The sequence below is a fragment of the Acipenser ruthenus genome, chromosome 1 (assembly GCF_902713425.1).
Source record: "Acipenser ruthenus chromosome 1, fAciRut3.2 maternal haplotype, whole genome shotgun sequence".
NCBI lineage: Eukaryota > Metazoa > Chordata > Actinopteri > Acipenseriformes > Acipenseridae > Acipenser > Acipenser ruthenus.
In genome coordinates, this window is record NC_081189.1 from 97,729,433 (window position 1) to 97,749,345 (window position 19,913).

At 37.3% G+C, this 19,913-nt stretch overlaps 2 protein-coding genes across 5 annotated transcripts in view; one reads left to right on the forward strand and one right to left on the reverse strand.

Annotated features, from left to right (window-relative positions):
• wdr19 (WD repeat domain 19) overlaps window positions 1–15,405 on the forward strand; it is a 29,366-nt gene extending 13,961 nt beyond the window's left edge. For both annotated transcript variants that reach the window (XM_034034432.3, XM_059032627.1), the window contains 17 exons: window positions 128–185; window positions 443–589; window positions 767–849; window positions 1,228–1,311; window positions 2,869–3,015; window positions 3,436–3,560; window positions 3,705–3,814; window positions 3,935–4,003; window positions 6,106–6,183; window positions 7,771–7,867; window positions 8,910–9,034; window positions 9,272–9,353; window positions 13,675–13,825; window positions 13,992–14,115; window positions 14,447–14,523; window positions 14,852–14,995; window positions 15,213–15,405. In XM_034034432.3, the coding sequence (XP_033890323.2) occupies window positions 128–185; window positions 443–589; window positions 767–849; window positions 1,228–1,311; window positions 2,869–3,015; window positions 3,436–3,560; window positions 3,705–3,814; window positions 3,935–4,003; window positions 6,106–6,183; window positions 7,771–7,867; window positions 8,910–9,034; window positions 9,272–9,353; window positions 13,675–13,825; window positions 13,992–14,115; window positions 14,447–14,523; window positions 14,852–14,966 (1,672 nt within the window). In that variant the 3' untranslated portion in view covers window positions 14,967–14,995; window positions 15,213–15,405. The remainder of the gene's footprint in view (window positions 1–127; window positions 186–442; window positions 590–766; window positions 850–1,227; window positions 1,312–2,868; window positions 3,016–3,435; window positions 3,561–3,704; window positions 3,815–3,934; window positions 4,004–6,105; window positions 6,184–7,770; window positions 7,868–8,909; window positions 9,035–9,271; window positions 9,354–13,674; window positions 13,826–13,991; window positions 14,116–14,446; window positions 14,524–14,851; window positions 14,996–15,212) is intronic.
• Window positions 15,406–17,096: 1,691 nt separating this feature from the next.
• The window catches only part of LOC117420878 (replication factor C subunit 1-like), a 31,692-nt gene continuing 28,875 nt past the window's right edge, over window positions 17,097–19,913 (reverse strand). For all 3 annotated transcript variants that reach the window (XM_059032630.1, XM_059032629.1, XM_034034595.3), the window contains 4 exons: window positions 19,641–19,786; window positions 18,432–18,645; window positions 18,140–18,328; window positions 17,097–17,635 (listed from right to left, as the gene is read on the reverse strand). In XM_059032630.1, the coding sequence (XP_058888613.1) occupies window positions 17,546–17,635; window positions 18,140–18,328; window positions 18,432–18,645; window positions 19,641–19,786 (639 nt within the window). In that variant the 3' untranslated portion in view covers window positions 17,097–17,545. The remainder of the gene's footprint in view (window positions 17,636–18,139; window positions 18,329–18,431; window positions 18,646–19,640; window positions 19,787–19,913) is intronic.

Below are 19,913 nucleotides of genomic sequence, written 5' to 3' on the forward strand. Positions count from 1 at the left end.
TTACCGTATTTGGGATTGTAAGCTATGTCACTCAGACTGGACTACAAATAACATTGATAAATAGTGTAGTAAAGTTTACAGTGGTATAGCTCATGCAATAACTCCTTTCTAAACAATGTATTTTCAGTGGGGACTATGTAAATGCCTTGGCTCACTATGAAAAAGGAATGACTAGTGATAATAAGGTAAGGTGTGTGTCTGTGTGTGTGTGTGTGTGTGTGTGTGTGTGTGTGTGTGTGTGTGTGTGTGTGTACGTGTACTTATTCCTTTCATCTACCAGTTGATGGTCATGCAAGTGCCCAAGCTTGTGATATACAGTTCTAATTTCCCATACCTGTATATTAGAAATATATGTATATATGTGCTAGCTCTATACATGTTTGTATGTTCATTGTTCATAAAAAGGTATTAAGCTATGTAATTGGGGTTTGGTCTCTCTTAGTACCAGGAACACGATGAAGCATGTTTAGCTGGAGTGGCTCGGATGTCAATCAGAATGGGAGATATTCGCAGAGGGGTTAATCAGGCCATCAAACACCCCAGCAGACTGCTGAAGAAAGACTGTGGTGCTATTCTGGAGGGCATGAAGGTAATGAAGACAAAAAACACAATAATCACATATTTTGTCAGTGGATGCATTTCACATTTAGTTTTTCAGGTCAGTACTGATGGCACTATTGAAAAACATATGTTAGTCCTGAAGTTAGGAATGTATTATTGTGGATTCATTGTACCTACTGTATAACTGTATTTTTTGCTTTTGTAGCAATTTTCAGAGGCTGCTCAACTGTATGAGAAGGGGCAGTATTACGACAAAGCTGCGTCTGTTTACATCCGCTGTAAAAACTGGTATGATCTTAATCACATGCAAAGGACACCTTCTATTACTGTCAAATAATGAACCATTAATAATAGCTACATTTAGTTAAAAAGGTAATAATGACCAAGGATTCATGAAACACAACCTCTCATTCACACAACATCATTCTCATAAGACAACAACACATTAAATATAAAAATACCACCATTGCAACAGACACTGAAAGTGTACCTGTTAACAGGTTTACGTGGGATATTGCTGAGTGCAGAATGTATATTTTTCCATAAAAGTGTTACAGTGCAATATGTTTTTAGTCTCATTGAATGTAAGGAAATGGCAGTTAAAGCATTGCGTGGGATGGTGATGTGATGGTAATGCTTTCATGTTTGTTTTCTGTTTTTTATCAGGGCAAAGGTTGGAGAACTTCTCCCTCATGTGACTTCTCCCAAGATTCACCTGCAGTATGCGAAGGCTAAGGAGGCAGATGGAAGGTACTGCAGTAGCTGTCATGGTCACTGTTGTATAACAAATAACAGTGCAGCTTAAAGAACACTGCCTGTAGATCACATGCCATTGGAATATCATCTCAATGGTGTGAATTCTCTAATTCTAATTCTAAAATGTATCATTAGTTCCATGGAATAAAATCTGTTGAATTTCATGTGAGTCACAAGTTGATTAAAAACAGAAAAAAGTCTGGCGCTCACCAATAAATGTATTTAAAATATATACCAATGTGTTGAAGCTAAATTCTCACAATTTATCTTCCCAAACACAATAGATAAATGGCACTTTCTTGTAGAAAAAAAAATGATTTAAGTATCTCAGGACAGTCAGTGACCCATCCAAAATGTTTTTCCTTCCAAATGTTGACAACAAAGCGCAGTCTTCAAATGAAAGCAGTCTCAGCTTTTTCTTTCAATGCATCGTTTTCTATTTCCACCATGTGTTTGTGTGCGGTCAGATGGAGTTAGTTAACAATTACATGAAGGTTTACAATGGGTGAAAGTCTGACCTTTGTACCCCAGGGCATCTGGTGTCGGCATCATCAATGATAAGATGCAGTTCTAGTATTTGGCTCCTAATGCTGACAAATACTTTTGCACTTAAATTTCTGACATTGCAAATGAGCTTTCTAAAGGGAAAGCTAGTACAATAGAACACTTTAGAGAAAGGCCTTTTGATATGTGTAATTCACAGTAAAGCAAAATGGCTTATGCTTCAATTGAGACAATTCTGCTTTCATTTTTTATCTTCTTTTTATTGTTAAATAACTGTTTGTATAGTGTTCCATTGTAAGACAATGCTGTAATCTCAGATGAATTTTGTAGATTCAACAGAATATCATTTACCCATCTCTAAATCAGTAAGCTACTGATACAAGCTGTCATAATAGTTTACAAACTCATAATAATGTACTGTTATATCCCATGGTAAAAGTATCGATAACGGAAGTAAAGCTCAATAAAAGTGTAGTTAAATCAGGGGCTTGGTGAATCACAGATAATCATGTTTAATATTATCTTGAAATTACTTTTTCATATATATATATATATATATATATATATATATATATATATATATATATATATATATATATATATATATATATATATTACTATCCCCTTAACTTTTTACAATGTTTGAACTCATTCTGCGTGGTTGTTATTGCACATGCAAATATACTGTGTTTTTAATTTATTGGTAAGTCTGGTAATGTGCTTTGGCATAAGTTCAGAAGCTGTTCAGTTCTAGTAGCCATACAGTATGTAACCTAGGCTATATCAACAAGAGTGTCCCCTGCTCCAATACCACAATAATACAAGAGTCTCATTGTGTATTGCTGGCACAACTGCGAACTAGAACCAAAGAGCAACTTTTGAAATAAGGTCCTTGAATGCATATCAACATTTGAGTAATTGTAAAAAGAACATCTGCAATCATCTTACAAATGTAAAAAAACACAACCTTAAAAATGTTAATTTTCTATTTATGCCTTAAATTTGTATTGATTTTTTTTTTTTTAAACCTGTACATGTTTTGGTCAGATACAAAGAAGCTGCCATGGCCTATGAGAACGCAAAGGACTGGGACAACGTCATTCGAATTCATTTGGATCATCTGAATAATCCTGAGGAGGCTGTCCGCATTGTTAGGGAAACACAGTCTATTGATGGGGCTAAAATGGTGGCAAGGTAACGCCTTAGCAGCTTACAGCTGTCTACTTTTGTAATACAAGTATAGTGCCATAAGAAGTAGCTTCATAAGCTGGATATTTGTAAAGTGTATGCTAACTTCCCTCATTATGTGTGGAAAACCCCAAATCAATTTAGCTAGTCAGTAATTATCATGATAAAGCTATGCCTAGAATTAACACAATAGGGGATGTATTTCAACGGTGACCAGATTGGATAAAATTTGGTACTAGTATCAGAATCAAACCCCTGATAATAAGAAAGATACATTTGAATGTTGAGGTTTAATGAGCAGTATATAAACAATTATGATTCTAATTGAATGCAAATAGGATTTTGGATACCAACTAGTTCACTGTCCTTGTAAAATAAGTCTCCTTGTGAAATATAGCTCTGAAAACAATTTCAAATTTCCTTTAGATTTTTCCTGAGCTTAAACGACTATGGCTCAGCAATCCAGTTTCTGGTTATGTCTAAATGTAACGATGAAGCGTTTCAACTCGCTCAGCAGCACAGCCAGATGGAGGTGTATGCAGACATTATTGGTAAGCCTATTTTATTATAATCCTGACTAAAACATAAAATATACAGTTTCCTACCAGTATTTCCAAGTAGACATGGCTTAGTTCAGGCTACTGTTTTCTGTTGTTCTGGAATGGCCATCTCTGATGCAGTGTGTTGTGCTGCAGGGAATAATGCCACTATGGAAGACTACCAGAGTATTGCATTGTACTTTGAAGGAGAAAAGAAACACCTGCAAGCTGGAAAATTTTTCCTGCTTTGTGGTCAACATGGACGGGTGAGTAATGAGAAATATTTGTTTACGATTTAACTTCAACATGACAGCTTATCAGGTTACTAGTACTGTTTTCACCAGGTTTTGTGTATCACATTAAGACTGTGTTTTCTCTTTTGTCAGGCATTGAAACACTTTTTGAAATGTCCAAATACAGAAGATAACCTAGCTATTGAAATGGCTATTGAAACGGTAAGGAACTTTATTTTATATCTATGTATTTCTAAGTGTCTTAGATACTAATGATATTGTAATATCTATTGCACGCAGAGTTTGAGTTTTTATTGTTTCATAAAATGATCTGATGTATGGGTCCTTTTTAATTGATCTGAACAGCGGTGGATCAAAATACAGCCACCGTTTCAATAATTTAAATTGGGCCATTACAGTGCCTTGCATAAGTATTCACCCCCCTTAGACTTTTCCACATTTTGTAGTTGTACAACCTGGAATTAAAATGGATTTAATTAGGATTTGTTGTCACTGATCTACACAAAATAGTCCATAATGTCGAAGTGGGGAAAAAAATCTACATATTTTTCAAAATTATTTACAAATAAAAAACTGAAAAGTCTTGATTGCATAAGTATTCACCCCCTTTTCTGTGACACCCCTAAATAAGCTCGGGTCAACCAATTGCCTTCAGAAGTCACATAATTAGTTGAATGGAGTCCACCTGTGTGCAATTAAAGTGTCACATGATCTCAGATTAAATGCACCTGTTTCTGGAAGGCCCCAGAGTTTGTTAGAGAGCATATCTAAACAAACAGCATCATGAAGACCAAGGAGCTATCTGGGATAAAGTTCTGGAGAAGCACCAATCAGGGTTGGGTTATAAAAAAAATATCCCAAACTTTGAACATCCCCCGGAGCACCGTTAAATCCATTATTAAAAAATGGAAAGAATATGGCACAACCGCGACTCTGCCGAGAGAAGGCCGTCCACCAAAACTCAGTGACCAGGTAAGGAGGCCAATGGTAACTCTGAAGGAGCTGGAGAGATCCACAGCTGAGATGGGAGAAACCGTCCATGGGACAACTATAACCCAGATGCTCCACAAAGCTGGGCTTTATGGAAGAGTGGCGAGAAGAAAGCTATTGCTGAAAAAAACCCATATCAAATCCTGTTTGGATTTTGCCAAAAGGCATGTGGGAGACACAGCAAACATGTGGAAAAAGGTTCTCTGGTCTGATGAGACCAAAATTGAACTTTTTGGCCTTAGCGCAACACGCTATGTGTGGCGCAAAGCCAACACTGCTCGTCACCCTGAGAACACCATCCCCACGGTGAAGCATGGTGGTGACAGCATCATGTTATGGGGATGCTTTTCATCGGCAGGGACTGGGAAACTTGTCAGGATTGAGGGCAAGATGGATGGAGCCAAATACAGGGAAATTCTAGAGGAAAACATGTTTCATTCTGCAAGAGACCTGGGACTGGGGCAGAGGTTCACCTTCCAGCAGGACAATGACCCTAAACACACAACCAAAGCTACACTGGAGTGGTTTAAAAACAAGAACCTGAATGTCTTAGAATGGCCCAGTCAAAGCCCAGACCTCAATCCGATTGAGAATCTGTGGCAAGACTTGAAAATTGCTGTTCACCAACCGTCCCCATCCAACTTGACAGAGCTTGAGCAATTTTGCCAAGAAGAATGGGCAAAAATTGCAGTATCCATATGTGCAAAGCTGGTAGAGACTTACCCAAAAAGACTCACAGCTGTAATTGCTGCCAAAGGTGCTTCTACCAAGTATTGACTCAGGGGGGTGAATACTTATGCAACCAACAAATGTCTTTTTTTTGGTTTAATTAACTTTTGTGTCACAATAAAAAAATATTTTGCACGTTCAAAGTGTTAAGCATGTTGTGTAAATCAAATGGTAAAAATCCCAATTAAATCCATTTTAATTCCAGGTTGTAACACTACAAAATGTGGAAAAGTCCAAGTGGGGTGAATACTTATGCAAGGCACTGTATGTTAATCAAGCATCTGTCTGTTTTTGATAATTCTGTCTGTAAAAATATAAAACAAAAATCACCAGGAAAGGTTCTGTTTTAATGATTGAAACAATGCAGTAGTTAGCTCCACCATCATTTACTGAAATGTATTATACCCCAATGAAATGTATTATTTACCACGCTCAATGATTTTTTTTTTAAATAAAACAAAACATATCTAAAACAAATTTCAAGTATAAAAAATGGTTTGCTTTGTGTGAATAAATGGAGAATGCTCTTCATTATATGTAATCAAAATAAAAACTAAAAATCTACATGCTGTTTTATTTTACAGGTTGGGCAAGCCAAGGATGAAGCTTTGACTAATCAGTTGATCGATTACTTGATGGGAGAGAGTGATGGAATGCCTAAGGTATGGTCCAGACCTTTACTGTAATGTGAACGCTAATGAGTATGCTTAAGCTTGCTTGTGAAATGTATCAGAATGTGGCACTTCTTAAAGGATTAGCAGTTTCCCCAAGGAGTTTGTTGCAAGAACAATTCCGTTTTCTTAATACCATTGAATGAGGTAAATGCAACCTGTGTAATATAAAAATGATATTTGTATAGGTTTTATAGACAGTAAATTCATTCCATATGTTTAAACATTCATTAATAAGATATATAGTACAAACCAGAAATGTAAAATTAGACAATACAGTTCACAAGAATGAAGAAAAGATAAGCAGGCAGACACAAATGCCTGTTACAGAAATACTAGTTTTGACTGTAACCGGTTGTGCTGTTTGGAGTATTATGCATTCTGAAACGTTGAATAACTGTTTAATTATGCTGTGCTACTTTTATAATTAATTTACTCCCATGTAAATATAAAGTATTAGGGGTGTGCATGTTATATTTGAGACTCCCTTTAAGACCCTGGCCATAGAGACAACATTTAGCTACTTGGTGGCTTTGTATGCTCTGCAAAATCCCAATACAAACAAATGTAAAAGGGGCCTCTGCCATAATACTTACATATTCTGCATAAAAATCACTGCCTTTATCCCAGTTCTGTAGTTAACATACTTGAGCATAGATTTGTCTTTAACCCATGATTTTTCTTTCCATTTTTCCATAAACATGATTCTGTTTTATTTGTTCCTCTTGATGCTTATCATCTACATTTCACTCTGATGTACCCATAGTGTCTCTCTGTGAGTAGCTATACCCTATCAATATATGCATTTCTATCTGTGGCTTTGCATTCTTTTGACAGCATCTGTGTTATTGTAGCAATAATGAGAAGTTATTGCTAAAAGATTTACTGAGAACATTACTGTTGGCATTTTGATTAGTAAATAAGGATTACAGATCTTGAAGCCCTATAGAACATTTTGTTTTATATTGTACACATTTCTTCTCTTGCATAGCTTGCTTTTTGGTAAAATTCCCTTGAAACAGCAGTGATAATTAGGACTATTTTTTTTCATGGTAAAAAAATTGCTGGTCTGAAAATAGCTTGTCACATTCAAAATGTATCATTTTGTCTAGTGTTATTATTATACAACAAATGTTCCAAAATATAAAAAAAAACGCTTCCTTTAAGATATGTAGGCCTATAGTTACACAATTATTTCAGAAATTAGAATTTTCATGGTGAACTATATATTACACAGCAATGATAACCGTGAAAAATTACAGCCTTAATGATAATACAGGCCACACGAGGTATCTTTTAATCTCTGGAGTAGTTATCACAGTTAAAACATAATTTGAAAAAAAAACAAACCATGTTCTGTAAGACTTTAATTTCTGGGACAATTAACAAAGCTAGCTTTTTCTAGGTTATCAATTCGTCAGAGTTTTCCTTGTATAAGCTGATATAGTGGTTCTGTTTATATTGCATACATGTTTTAGCCATGATTTTATAACTAGATTATTACTATTATTTGCATTTCTTAAATATATTATTGTATGTTGCTAAAATAAGTGTTTTTTAATCCATTGCTGTCTTCAGGATGCTAAGTATCTGTTCCGGTTGTACATGGCACTGAAGCAGTACAGAGAAGCGGCTAGAACAGCCATCATAATCGCTAGAGAGGAACAGTCTGCAGGTATGCTGGTTAGCAGAGGACTGGGGCTGAGAAAGCCAATACTGTCTGCCTTTGGAAGCATAAATATAGTTAACGAAAAAAAAAAAAAAAAAATAGGCCAGCATGGTTAAATGTTACACACTGGCCTGTGTACACCTGCTTGCCATCTTTACAAATAGGTTAACCTATTTATTTATAAAGTAGATTTTGCTTCAGTTTGTTTTTATACATTCTGAAAAAAAATATATATATATACACTGAGCATCAAAAGAAACGTATCATTTATATTTGGATAAAATTCACTAGATGTGATTGGAAAATGATAAACTGTGTTTTAGAGCAGGTGCAGTGACTTTTTATTGTGCTTATTAACAAACGAAGATGATGCAAAATGATCTGTTGATCTTGGGCAGGTGTTGTGACTCTTGGTCTCCCAGTTCGTGGCTTGTTATTGACAGAGTTTGTCTGGTTATACCATCTCGCCAGGTTTGAAATTGCTGGCTGTCAGCACCCAACACAGCAAGCCACAGTACGCTGCCCTAGCCTCCAACATGCCAATTGCACAAAGGTGCTACTCTCTTGACAGATGTGGCATATTGTGTTTTTTTTTCTGTGATTTTTCTTTATTGCTTATATTCAAGCTTGCAATTCAACAGCTGAAATCACTCCATAGCCAGTATCCAGTCAACTGTCTCACTAATTAGGTGATTAAGTGCATATGCTTCAGTCATAGTCACTCAAGCGTGTCATGTTCAAGGATGAATGATCGAGTGATTAAAAAGAAACCAAAAACATTTTTCGTCAATGTCCATCATTTATATACCTTATTTGTTTCATATTTTTTCATATACCTTATTTTTTTCAGTAAATATAATAGTATATAATAATAGTTATAATAGTGATAAGTTTCTTTTGATGCTCGGTATATATATATATATATATAATATATAAACAATAACCACATTATCAGCTTTAACATTAACATACACTAGCCTAAAGTGCAGTATTTCAACTTTTTGAATCTCCATTATGATTACAAAGTGAATATCTTCTTTTTTTCAAGGCAACTATCGCAATGCCCATGATGTGCTGTTCAGCATGTATACTGAACTGCAAACGCAGAAGATCAAAATTCCATCTGAGATGGCAACAAACCTAATGATCCTGCACAGCTATATACTGGTCAAGGTAAAATGTTTTAAATTGGATAGTGATTGGCTATCTTACTGTTTTTTAATTGCAGTACTGTTTTATAGTGTCTGGTTATTGTGCAAATGTTTTGCAGTCCAAACCAAAGGTCACAAGAATATTTAAATTGTGATCAGGTGATTTATAATGAATATTGTATCATTCAGTTTAATAAAAGGAAGAAAAAAGTACTCATGCAATACTTTTATTAATATGTTGATTGTTTTGTTTTTTTAGATCCATGTAAAGCGAGGCGACCATCTGAAAGGGGCACGAATGCTAATTCGAGTTTCCAACAACATCAGCAAGTTCCCCTCTCGTAAGTGTCAGAGTCCTGGAACATTCCACTGCTTCCCTTATTGATCTTATTGAATTCACCTGGCAAGTTCAATGTAAAACTAGGCACTAAAGTCTCAAATCGAAAATTGCCTGCCATCAAACTGGCAGATATATCAGACTGATATGACAGAAGGACTGATTGATAGCAAAAAAAAGAACTACAGAATAACTTAATACCACTTCATTTACCAAATACAGATGAATCCGCTTTATATCATGATTGCCATGCAGGTCTCACATTACGAGTGCGAGAAAAAAGAAAGAAAACTTACGGCAAATTAAAGAGCAGTGTTTTAATACTGTACTGTGGCAAAGTGGTAAGTGGTAAGTGGTACGTGCAGGTGCAGGTGCAGGGGTAATGCAGTGCAGTAATGAAACACAGAGTTATAATCCAGTTTGGAAATAGTTTTTATTTATATCCAAATCTGGTGACCAAATAGTAATTCCCGGCAATAACACCAGGGTTGCAGTCCTAAATAATAAACACAAATATCCGTGCAGTAGTGCTCGTGGTGGGTGATACAAGTTTATTTAGTGACAGTGGTGAAGTGATATTCCGGTTCACTGCTGGCCCTTGGCGACAGCTCCGGAAACTTGTTTTAGCCGTCTAACAATGTACAAGACAAGACGATTACAAACAAACAAAACACAGGCAACGTTGAGGACCGTAGACGCAGTGGTCGGCCAAGGAAACTTACTGCAGCAGATGAAAGACAAATCATGCTTACTTCCCTTCGCAATCGGAAGATGTCCAGCAGTGCCATCAGCTCAGAATTGGCAGAAAACAGTGGGACCCTGGTACACCCATCTACTGTCCGGAGAAGTCTGGTCAGAAGTGGCCTTCATGGAAGACTTGCGGCCAAAAAGCCATACCTCCAACGTGAAAACAAGGCCAAGCGACTCAACTATGCACGAAAACACAGGAACTGGGGTGCAGAAAAATGGCAGCAGGTGCTCTGGACTGATGAGTCAAAATTTTTAATATTTGGCTGTAGCAGAAGGCAGTTTGTTCGCCAAAGGGCTGGAGAGCGGTACACGAATGAGTGTCTGCAGGCAACAGTGAAGCATGGTGGAGGTTCCTTGCAAGTTTGGGGCTGCATTTCTGCAAATGGAGTTGGGGGTTTGGTCAGAATTAATGGTCTCTTCAATGCTGAGAAGTACAGGCAGATACTTATCCATCATGCAATACCATCAGGGAGGCATCTGATTGGCCCCAAATTTATTCTGCAGCATGACAATGACCCCAAACATACAGCGAAAGTCATTAAGAACTATCTTCAGCGTAAAGAAGAACAAGGAGTCCTGGAAGTGATGGTATGGCCCCCACAGAGCCCTTATTTGAACATCATCGAGTCTGTCTGGGATTACATGAAGAGAGAGAAGCAACTGAGGCTGCCTAAATCCACAGAAGAACTGTGGTTAGTTCTCCAAGATGTTTGGGCCAACCTGCCTGCCGAGTTCCTTCAAAAACTGTGTGCAAGTGTACCTAGAAGAATTGATGCTGTTTTGAAGGCAAAGGGTGGTCACACCAAATATTGATTTGATGTAGATTTTTTTTCTGTTCACTCACTTTGCATTTTGTTAATTGATAAATATACACTATTAACATGTCTATTTTTGAAAGCATTCTTACTTTACAGCATTTTTTCACACCTGCCTAAAACTTTTGCACAGTACTGTACATTTAGTCATTCTTTGCATTTAAACAAATGCATATTTACTACAGGACAAATACGTTTTGTATCATTAACTGACACGAAACAGTTTGTGTCATTATCTAAAAAAGACATTAAGTGTTGACTGACCAATTAGGCGTTGCACTTAGTAGTTTTTTTGTGAATAAAAAAAAAACAAAAAACTGTTGACGTTGGTGTTTTGTAACTGAACTGTATCTTGTTAAGACATGCAGCATTTGACAGGCTGCACAAAATGTCAGTTTATCAGCCGACATGATTATTGCTTGTTAGTTGCGTTGGAAATTAATTATATCCTGTGGTTACTTAGTAAAGCCCAGCCACGCTGCATTTGACAGGCTGCACAAAACGTGACAATAGGTGGGTTTGTGAGATGATATTAAGAGGTAATTTCTCAAAGAAATATGGTGCATGGCGAGTGGTTTTTGAAACATTGTGATAATAAACGGGGCATGATATTCAGCGAGGTGATATAAAACAGGTTCATCTGTAATTTATTATGGATACAGGAAAAACACATTAACAATACGCTGTGCAGTGTCAACCTAGAAATCTGTGTGAATGTCTTTTTTTTTATTTCATTATGAACCTACACAAAGGGGAAATACATAAATATAATATGTTTTTGTGTAAAAGAGAAAAGATAAAAAAACATGATCTTAAATCAAATGAACTGAAGCACAACCTCGTAAATGCATCATTGTGTTACAGACTTAATAAAGTGCAAATGCAAGGAAAGTGAAACATAACGTTTCTGTTTTGCAAAACAAATAATAAAAATAATACTAAATGTACTATTTAAGAACACAGTGTGTATATATATATATATTTTACCTGAATTGAAGTAAAAAAAAAAAAAAAAAAAAGTAAAAAGTAGATGCTATAGTCAGAGGTGAAAGTAACTTTAATCTCTTACCGGTGTAGTGTTATTTTCAGGTACACGTTCAAAAGTGCATGCAGGGGCTCCCGAGTGGTGCATGCAGTAAAGGTGCTCCGCGTGGAGTGCAGGATATGCCCTATAATCTGGACGTCATCGGTTTGAGTCCAGGCTATTCCTTTGCCAACCGAGGACGAGAGCTCCCAGGGGGCGGCGCTCAATTAGCCGAGCGCCGCCCGGGGGGAGGGAAGGAGGGCTTGGTCAACCAGAGTGTCCTCTGCTCACAGCGCATCTGCGACCCCTGTGGTCTGGCCGGGCGCCTACGGGCTTGCCTGTAAACTGCCCAGGGCTGCGTTGTCCTCCGACGCTGTAGCCCTGGGTGGCTGCATGGTGAGTCTGCAGTGTGTAAAAAAGAGGGCAGTTAACGGCACACGCTTCGGAGGACAGCTTGTGTTCGTCTTCGCCCCTTCCGAGTCAGCACAGGGGTGGTAGCGGTGGGCTGAGCCTAAAAATAATTAGACATTACTAAATTGGGGAGAAAACAATAAAAATAATTGGCAACCACTAAATTAAAAAAAAAAAAAAAGTGCATGCCTAAACAACTTCCACAAAGAAATCAGGGAAGAGCACATTGAAATCTGGTATGTTATCTGTTTTCAGTCTTTTACATCTTTTTAAATTGAATTTATCATATTTTCCAGTATTTTATGTCACTTTTAATGCAATTTATCATATTTTTCCACCATTAAGAAATTAGTATGTGAATAGTTATCATATGCAATACATTGGGTCTTGTACATTTCTTTTTTACTTGTGCAACTTTGCGGTGGACTTCTCATGAATTGTTTTTTTCTTTATAGAGAAATTGATTGTTTCCAGTTTAAGTTTGCAAAAATATCATATATAATTAATGGTAAATGTACCTCTTTTTGAAAATGAGAAAACACCCATCAGATCGCAATTGACTGCACATGTACCAAAATCTGACAGCATACCACTTTTCTGACATTACACAGTCAAGTTTTGGTGCACGTACCACATTCTGACAACGTAGCGCTTTCTAACACTACACCAGCTCTATAGTCCAGATCGCGGCTTCTATCAAAGTGAAAAACAACATCCACAAACTTGAACTTAAAACTTATCTATAAACTTCAGATACAGTCAAACAGTACTCCAATTGCAATTCCAAAAGAAAAGAAGATAGTGACAGACAAGTTGAAAAAGGCATGCAAATAGAATAATCTAGCTAGAAAAAATAAATCAAAATCATTTATTTTGTATTTTTAGATTTTTGTTGTTTGTGCTTTTTTCCTGTGGGATATCAGACAACCTCCATTAGGTAAACTGTTCCCCCACTAGTTTAATGAAAATTGATTTGAGTTTGTTTCAAGGACTTGTGACTCGGACTCGGACTCGGACTCAAGGACTACAAGTCTGCCTTTCTGTAACTAAAATGGTTTATTTTCAGACTAATCTCAGGACTGAAAGGAATGAGTTATAGATATTAAGTGGAGAAAGATTAAAGATAGAGAATAGGAGACATGTCTATACTTAGAGTGGTTATTATGGAATGGGTTACCTAGCCATTAAATTGGATGCTGAATAATGGGATCCTTTAAAATCTGCCTTTTGAGATCAGCTATCTACTAGGAACCACAAGCATTGATCGAGCCAAATCTTGTTCCTCTTGTTCATAAATATTCTTATGTTCTTATTTCTCTTTCCAGATATTGTTCCCATCCTGACTTCCTCAGTTATTGAGTGTCACAGAGCAGGTCTCAAAAACTCTGCATTCGGCTTTGCAGCTATGCTTATGAGGCCTGAATACAGAAATAAAATAGACTTGAAGTACAAAAAAAAGATTGAAGCCATGGTTAGGTGAGAAGAATGAAGCACTTTGACATTTTAAGCCCTGATTATTCAAATTGCAGTAAACTAATACTTCATTAATAATTTGTGGTTATTTTGTATTATACAATGCCCCAGTATCAACAGTATCCTCTGATATTCTCTTGATTTCTATCTTATCTTTTTCCTTTTGCAGGCGTCCCGACACCTCAGAGCTGGAGGAAGAAACAAAACCATGTCCATACTGTGCCTTTCAGCTGGCAGAGTGTGGGCTGCTTTGTCCAGGCTGCAAGAACAATCTCCCATACTGCATTGCAACTGTGAGTATACTGAAGTGCTGAAACCATTACAATGTCTCCACTTTTCTATTACAAAATTTCAGACAGAATTTGTGAAATATGAGGTTTACCACCATTTATAAAAAAAATCCTTGGTGACATTTTATTTTTAAATTACTGTCCATTCCTTTTATATTTTCTTATACTGTCACCATTCGTGATTAACTACAACATTTTTGCCCAACAAATCTACCTGATGTTTCATTAGGGTGTTAGGTCACTGCTTATCTATATGGTATCTCTCAGTTCTTAAACACAGTAACAGAATTGTTATCAGCGCATCGCTGTTGTAATAAATGTTTATATTCCTCAGGGTCGTCACATGGTTAAAGAGGACTGGACAGTTTGCCCACATTGTGACTTTCCTGCGCTCTACTCAGAATTCAAAATGTGAGTATAGTGCTGATTCCAAATATTTTAAGTGCTTGTACACCTGATTTGTCAGCTGGGCCACTATAAATAAAAACACAATAGGTCGTCAGGTTACTCAGACATACAGACAGAACCGTATCTGAAGCTGGGTATCACCTAAGGAGTCTATTGGTTGGTTACACAGACCCTGCTTACCTGGTGTTTTATTGGGTAAGGTAGTCTGTAAAATGAACCCTTTATAACCGTAAATCCTGCAGTGTTGTTATTAAAAAGGAATACACAACTTAAGACATCAAAATAATTTCACCTTTGCCATGTTCTGATCCATTTTTATATTTGTACCCAGTTTACTGGAGACTGAGACAGTGTGCCCCATGTGCTCAGAGAGCCTCAGTGCAAGTCAGCTGAAGAAAGTCACAGATTGTACACCGTATCTGAAACCAGACGAAGTGGATCAGTAATGGGTATTGCCTGTGCATTGCGTGAACAGGTGACAGGATATTCTTTTATTATATGTATGGAAGGGTTGTGTAAGGATTTTTTTACTCATGTTTGCATGGGGCGTCTGAGATATTTCATTATTTTCCTAATATTAAAAGAAAACAAATAATCTCATTACATGGTGTACAAATATATGCCATTTGTTTTAGAGACAAAAAGACTGCTATCTTGTTATTCAATAACTCTACTTTTTAATTTTTCCACAGGACCTGAAAGTGAATTTGAGGTTAATCTGCTTCAAGGAAGGGTGGAGTCTCTTCTGTGACAATCAAAACATTCCATTATTGTAGTCAGGCTACTATTATTTGTAAATAGTATTTCATAATAAAGCATTTTTTTAGCAGTAAAATATATACTGAATTCTTATTGCTTTTAAAAATAAACGTATCATTCATTCCATGATGATGTCTGTTCTTATCCTTACTTCTTTTTATAAAAAAAAAACAACGGCTGTAAAAGCAGCTGCAACATCTATCACATCCCTGATTAAATAGAACTTTAGTTTACCTTTTCCAGTCCTATACATTGTAATTGGCTGATAGCTGATTAAAGGTTACATTGTACACTGCAATAAGCCTGTCTGATGGATTTCATTGGCTAGTACTAAAAAGAAAGTTGTACAATTAGACAAATGTGTGGATGATAATTAAATTAGGAACATGCTTCTAATTTCTGATAACTTTTTACAACTTCAGGTACTGAATATCTTCACATTGAGTAGTATAGAAATACAATTGAAACTCATGTCTCGCTCTCTTCAGTGCTGTAATGGTAATTTGCGTCTGCTAAGAAATAAATAATAATTTGAAAACGTTCCTGTAAAATGAGCCTACTGATTTTCAAATGACAGCACTCCTCTTACTTTCCTGTCCCTGTTCTGCTCGCTGTCATTTCCCATACATGAAATGTAAATGATCAGTTTAACCCTGAGGTCCGAACTGAAGTTGGGGGATCAGCTGATCTGGAACTTTGTTCCCTATGTTTTTTTCCTTGCAATTGATAGTACAGAGCTCGGGGTGATCTGCACAAGCTAGTACTCATCTTAATACAAAATTTAGGACTACATTCTCAAGTTGGTTGGAATTCACCAATAATGCTTGTACAGACTGCTGTTGCTTCTCTCTTCCCGTTTTGGTCTTGTAAGTTACTAAGTTTTTGGTTTTCCTAAACCCACTTGTGATTTTAATGTCATATTTCATGCTAAATAACATTAATACCAAGCAAGACATATATGTGTGACAGAGATGGATTGGTGTACAGGTAGGCAGACACATATCCCCAGCATCTGATATTCTTAGTAATTTGTGCTAAATAATGTTACTACAAAGTTTCATGACAACTGGAAAATGAGTTTTATGGTACAGTAATCTCTGGATAGGAACACCTCCTAAGAGAACACTTCGCCTAAGAGAACACCCTTGTGGTGAAACAGATTTTTTCCCATTGTAAATGCTCCGCCTAAAGGAACAGGAACTTTTGCTTAAAAGAACACCTTTTTAGGGGCTCCCGAGCACCGCCCGGGGGGAGGGCTTAGGTCGGCCAGGGTGTCCTCGGCTCACCGCACACAAACGACCCCTGTAGTCTGGCCGGGCTTGCCTGTAAGCTACTCCCGAGCTGCGTTGTCCTCCGACGCTGTAGCTCTGAGGTGGCTGCATGGCGAGTCTGTAGTGTGAAACTCCAAAGTAAGCTGCATCCACTTTTTACTGCCAGAGTCCTCCTTGTGATCAGCCCAGCGCCACGGTCTATCCAATCACTGCCTGCCCCGCAGCTGATTGGATTTGTTTAGCAAACTAACAGTTAGGTGCTTCCTCCAAAATGGATGACTTCCGGTTGCCACCTACCAGGGTCCCATCTATGTGAAAGTATACCACCACCCTTAAACAGCTTCCTTTCTGGTCGGGAGGGAGAATTGCAGCTCTGATTCCTTTTCTCTTGTCACAGCATGGAGTCAATGATTGTCTCTATGACACACTTGTGTACAATGTGAAGGTGTTTTTGGAACAGACACCATATAGAAATAGCAATGTCTACTAAGCAATACATCACTAATAAACTAACAATATGCATCAGATCACACAAATGCACAAGTCAAGTTTTTACTATGAATTGGTAACTTTGGATATATTTTTTTTAATTATTAAAAGAGACAACTGTGATTGCAGGAGACACAATAAGTAACAGTGTACTTGCGTTAAATAACAATTTGTGTGCATCTTCCACATCATATCCAAAGGATTTACACAAAACCCCATGTTTTTATATGAAATGTATTTTACTGCAATTCTTTACATATTACTACATTTCTATTAATGTACAAACCTCAGAATAGCATAAGTCCTGCTTTTTTATTTGCCATTATTTGTAGTACAATTCTCCTTCCACCATACCAGCAGAAGAGAATAGTCCTAATAAGCTCAGGGCACTGCAGCTAGATAAAAATCCAGGGAAGGAAGTACCCCTCTGCAATCTCTGCTCTGTCCTAAGCCCCAGACAGCATGGCTACAAAAAGCAGGCTATAAAAAAAAACAACACAGTCTTCTCATTTAGTTTTCTTTGCTTTCTCCTTCCCTTTGCCAGAATCGCAGTTTTTCTCATGTTTTGTTGACTTGGAAGATTTTGCTTTCTTTTGCTGTGAAGAAACAAGTACATGGGTTTCAAAAGTTTAGTTAAGAGTCTACATTTAGATCTACATAGGTTCCACAACAGTAATCCTTTTTTTGTAGAGTGGTAAGACCTCTTTATAAATCCGTGGCACAGGTCCATTAGGATTCTACAGCAACATACTGATCCTAAAATCATCTCTAACAACTCACCCCCAGAAACAAATAAATACCCCCCTTACTGTAGTGAAAAGAGAAGTCCAGTTATCAGAAACAGACACAATGTAATAAGGATTAAGTGAGAACAAATGATTTACTGTAAAGCCCAGGGAAAAATGGCATCAGAAAGTAAGGTCCCTAAATGAAAATGTTACTGACATTGTTAGTGGTCAGTCTACCAGTAAAACAAAATTAGGAAGAGCAAAACCCTCACAAGAATACCTTTCTTTGACAAAAATATAGAGGATCTGATAACTACCACTACATACTGCAAAAAATAAAAATTTCGTATTTTCATTGAAACAATTTGTCACCTTAATCATGGCATCTGTTTCAATGGTGTCTTCAGACTCCTTGTCTTCTGGTTGGGTGTCCTCTGTGCCAAATTCATCTCCGAGATCCACGGTCGAGCCTGCTCCACGTTTTGCCTTCTTTACAGCCTGCAGCGAGTATGGGGTTAAGTGTGTCTCCTTGTTGTAGGTACGGGTGAAGGCAGACTTAACCTGGACAAGGAACACATAAGATTCTGTGTTACACAACCAAAGAACCAAGAACCTCTAAAACCATTACAAATTCCCAGTTCATACCAGTTATTGTGCTGGTTACCTTTGGGTCTAGCTTGGAGAAGGGGTCTGGGCGCCCCCCCCAGGTGCTTATGTCCATGATGTTGTCCACGTCCTCCTTCATGAGGCAATAGTCGTCCATGAGCTGAACAGCCTCAGACACCCCTTCCGCCCCGTGCTCTGCCATCGGCCTCACCAGAGAGTCCCTCAAGAATGGAAGGTACTCCATGTTCACCGCCCGCTTACTGATATGTGTCCTGCAGGGGAGAGGAGGCAACATGTCCCTCAATATAGAACATACCAGGTTGATAATCCAGGTCTGCAGTTCAAGAAACCTGAATTTACTGGGCACCTAGTTTTCTAAACCAGTGTGGTGGGAAAGTGAGGTGTCTTTAGCTGTATTAAGCAAGAGCAAGGGTAGAACCAAAGTCATTGTATTTATCTTGCTCTTAATTGTATTAATACTTGTACTGTGATTCTTGAAATGTATTTTTGTTTACGACTGTAAATCGCCCTGGATAAGGATGTCTGCTAAGAAATAAATAATAATAATAATAATAATAATAATAATAATACTCCTGTAAAGAGCAACAATCAAACCACGATTATTTAGCTATGGTAAGGAAAGGCTTGACAGTACTGTAAAAAACTTTGAATAAGTCGATTTTCTAGGCATTTTTGCGGGGCCCTTAAAAGGGGGGGACCAGTGCCACAATGGGATTACTACAGCCACAGTTATGTCTCACACAGACCTAAGTGTCAACAACCCAATTTATTTTTTCAGTATCTACGGCATTCAGGTCCTGTTGCTAGGTAGAAACAAAAAACCACTGTTCTAATTAAAAGTTTGAATTTCTTACTCTCAATACCCTTAGTCATTTTGAATGTTAAACACAAGCTTTCAGACTCTTGACTGACCTCCTCCTGATTTTACGCTCTGTTAATTTTTGCTTTTTCAATGAAATAGTTTCTAGTAGTTTAACTAAAAACAACACTGTAAAATTACTAATGGAATAAAATGTTGCAAACAAAGATTATTTCAAAACTAAACCTGTGTGTATCTCTTTATTTATTGGTGTTGAGCATATAGGAAAAAAATTCTAAAATTGAAGTCTCAAAAAGGGGGAGCGACTTTTACACCAGTGCAACCTATAAAACGATTTTTATGGTAGTTCTATTATAAATACAGATTACAGACATACATGACATAAGGACAACATAGGTGGATTTGATTATCTGAAGAACTGCTCACCTCAGACACATGTGCATTGAAAGTTCTTGAATGATGCGGTCATGTTTGCCTGTTGATGAAAACTTTCCTAACCAGCTGGGGAAGGTAGGGAACTGTGACATGTATCCTCTCATCAGCTCTCCAGGGAGGACGCTGGCGTAAATGGCCTAAAAACACATTTCATTGACCACCATTGAAGTAGACCTTTTGGGAGACCATTCTCAAAGTGCATAGCAGGGCATTACAGAAAACTGCACTGTTTCCTATTATTCAGACAAGACATAACCAGGCTCA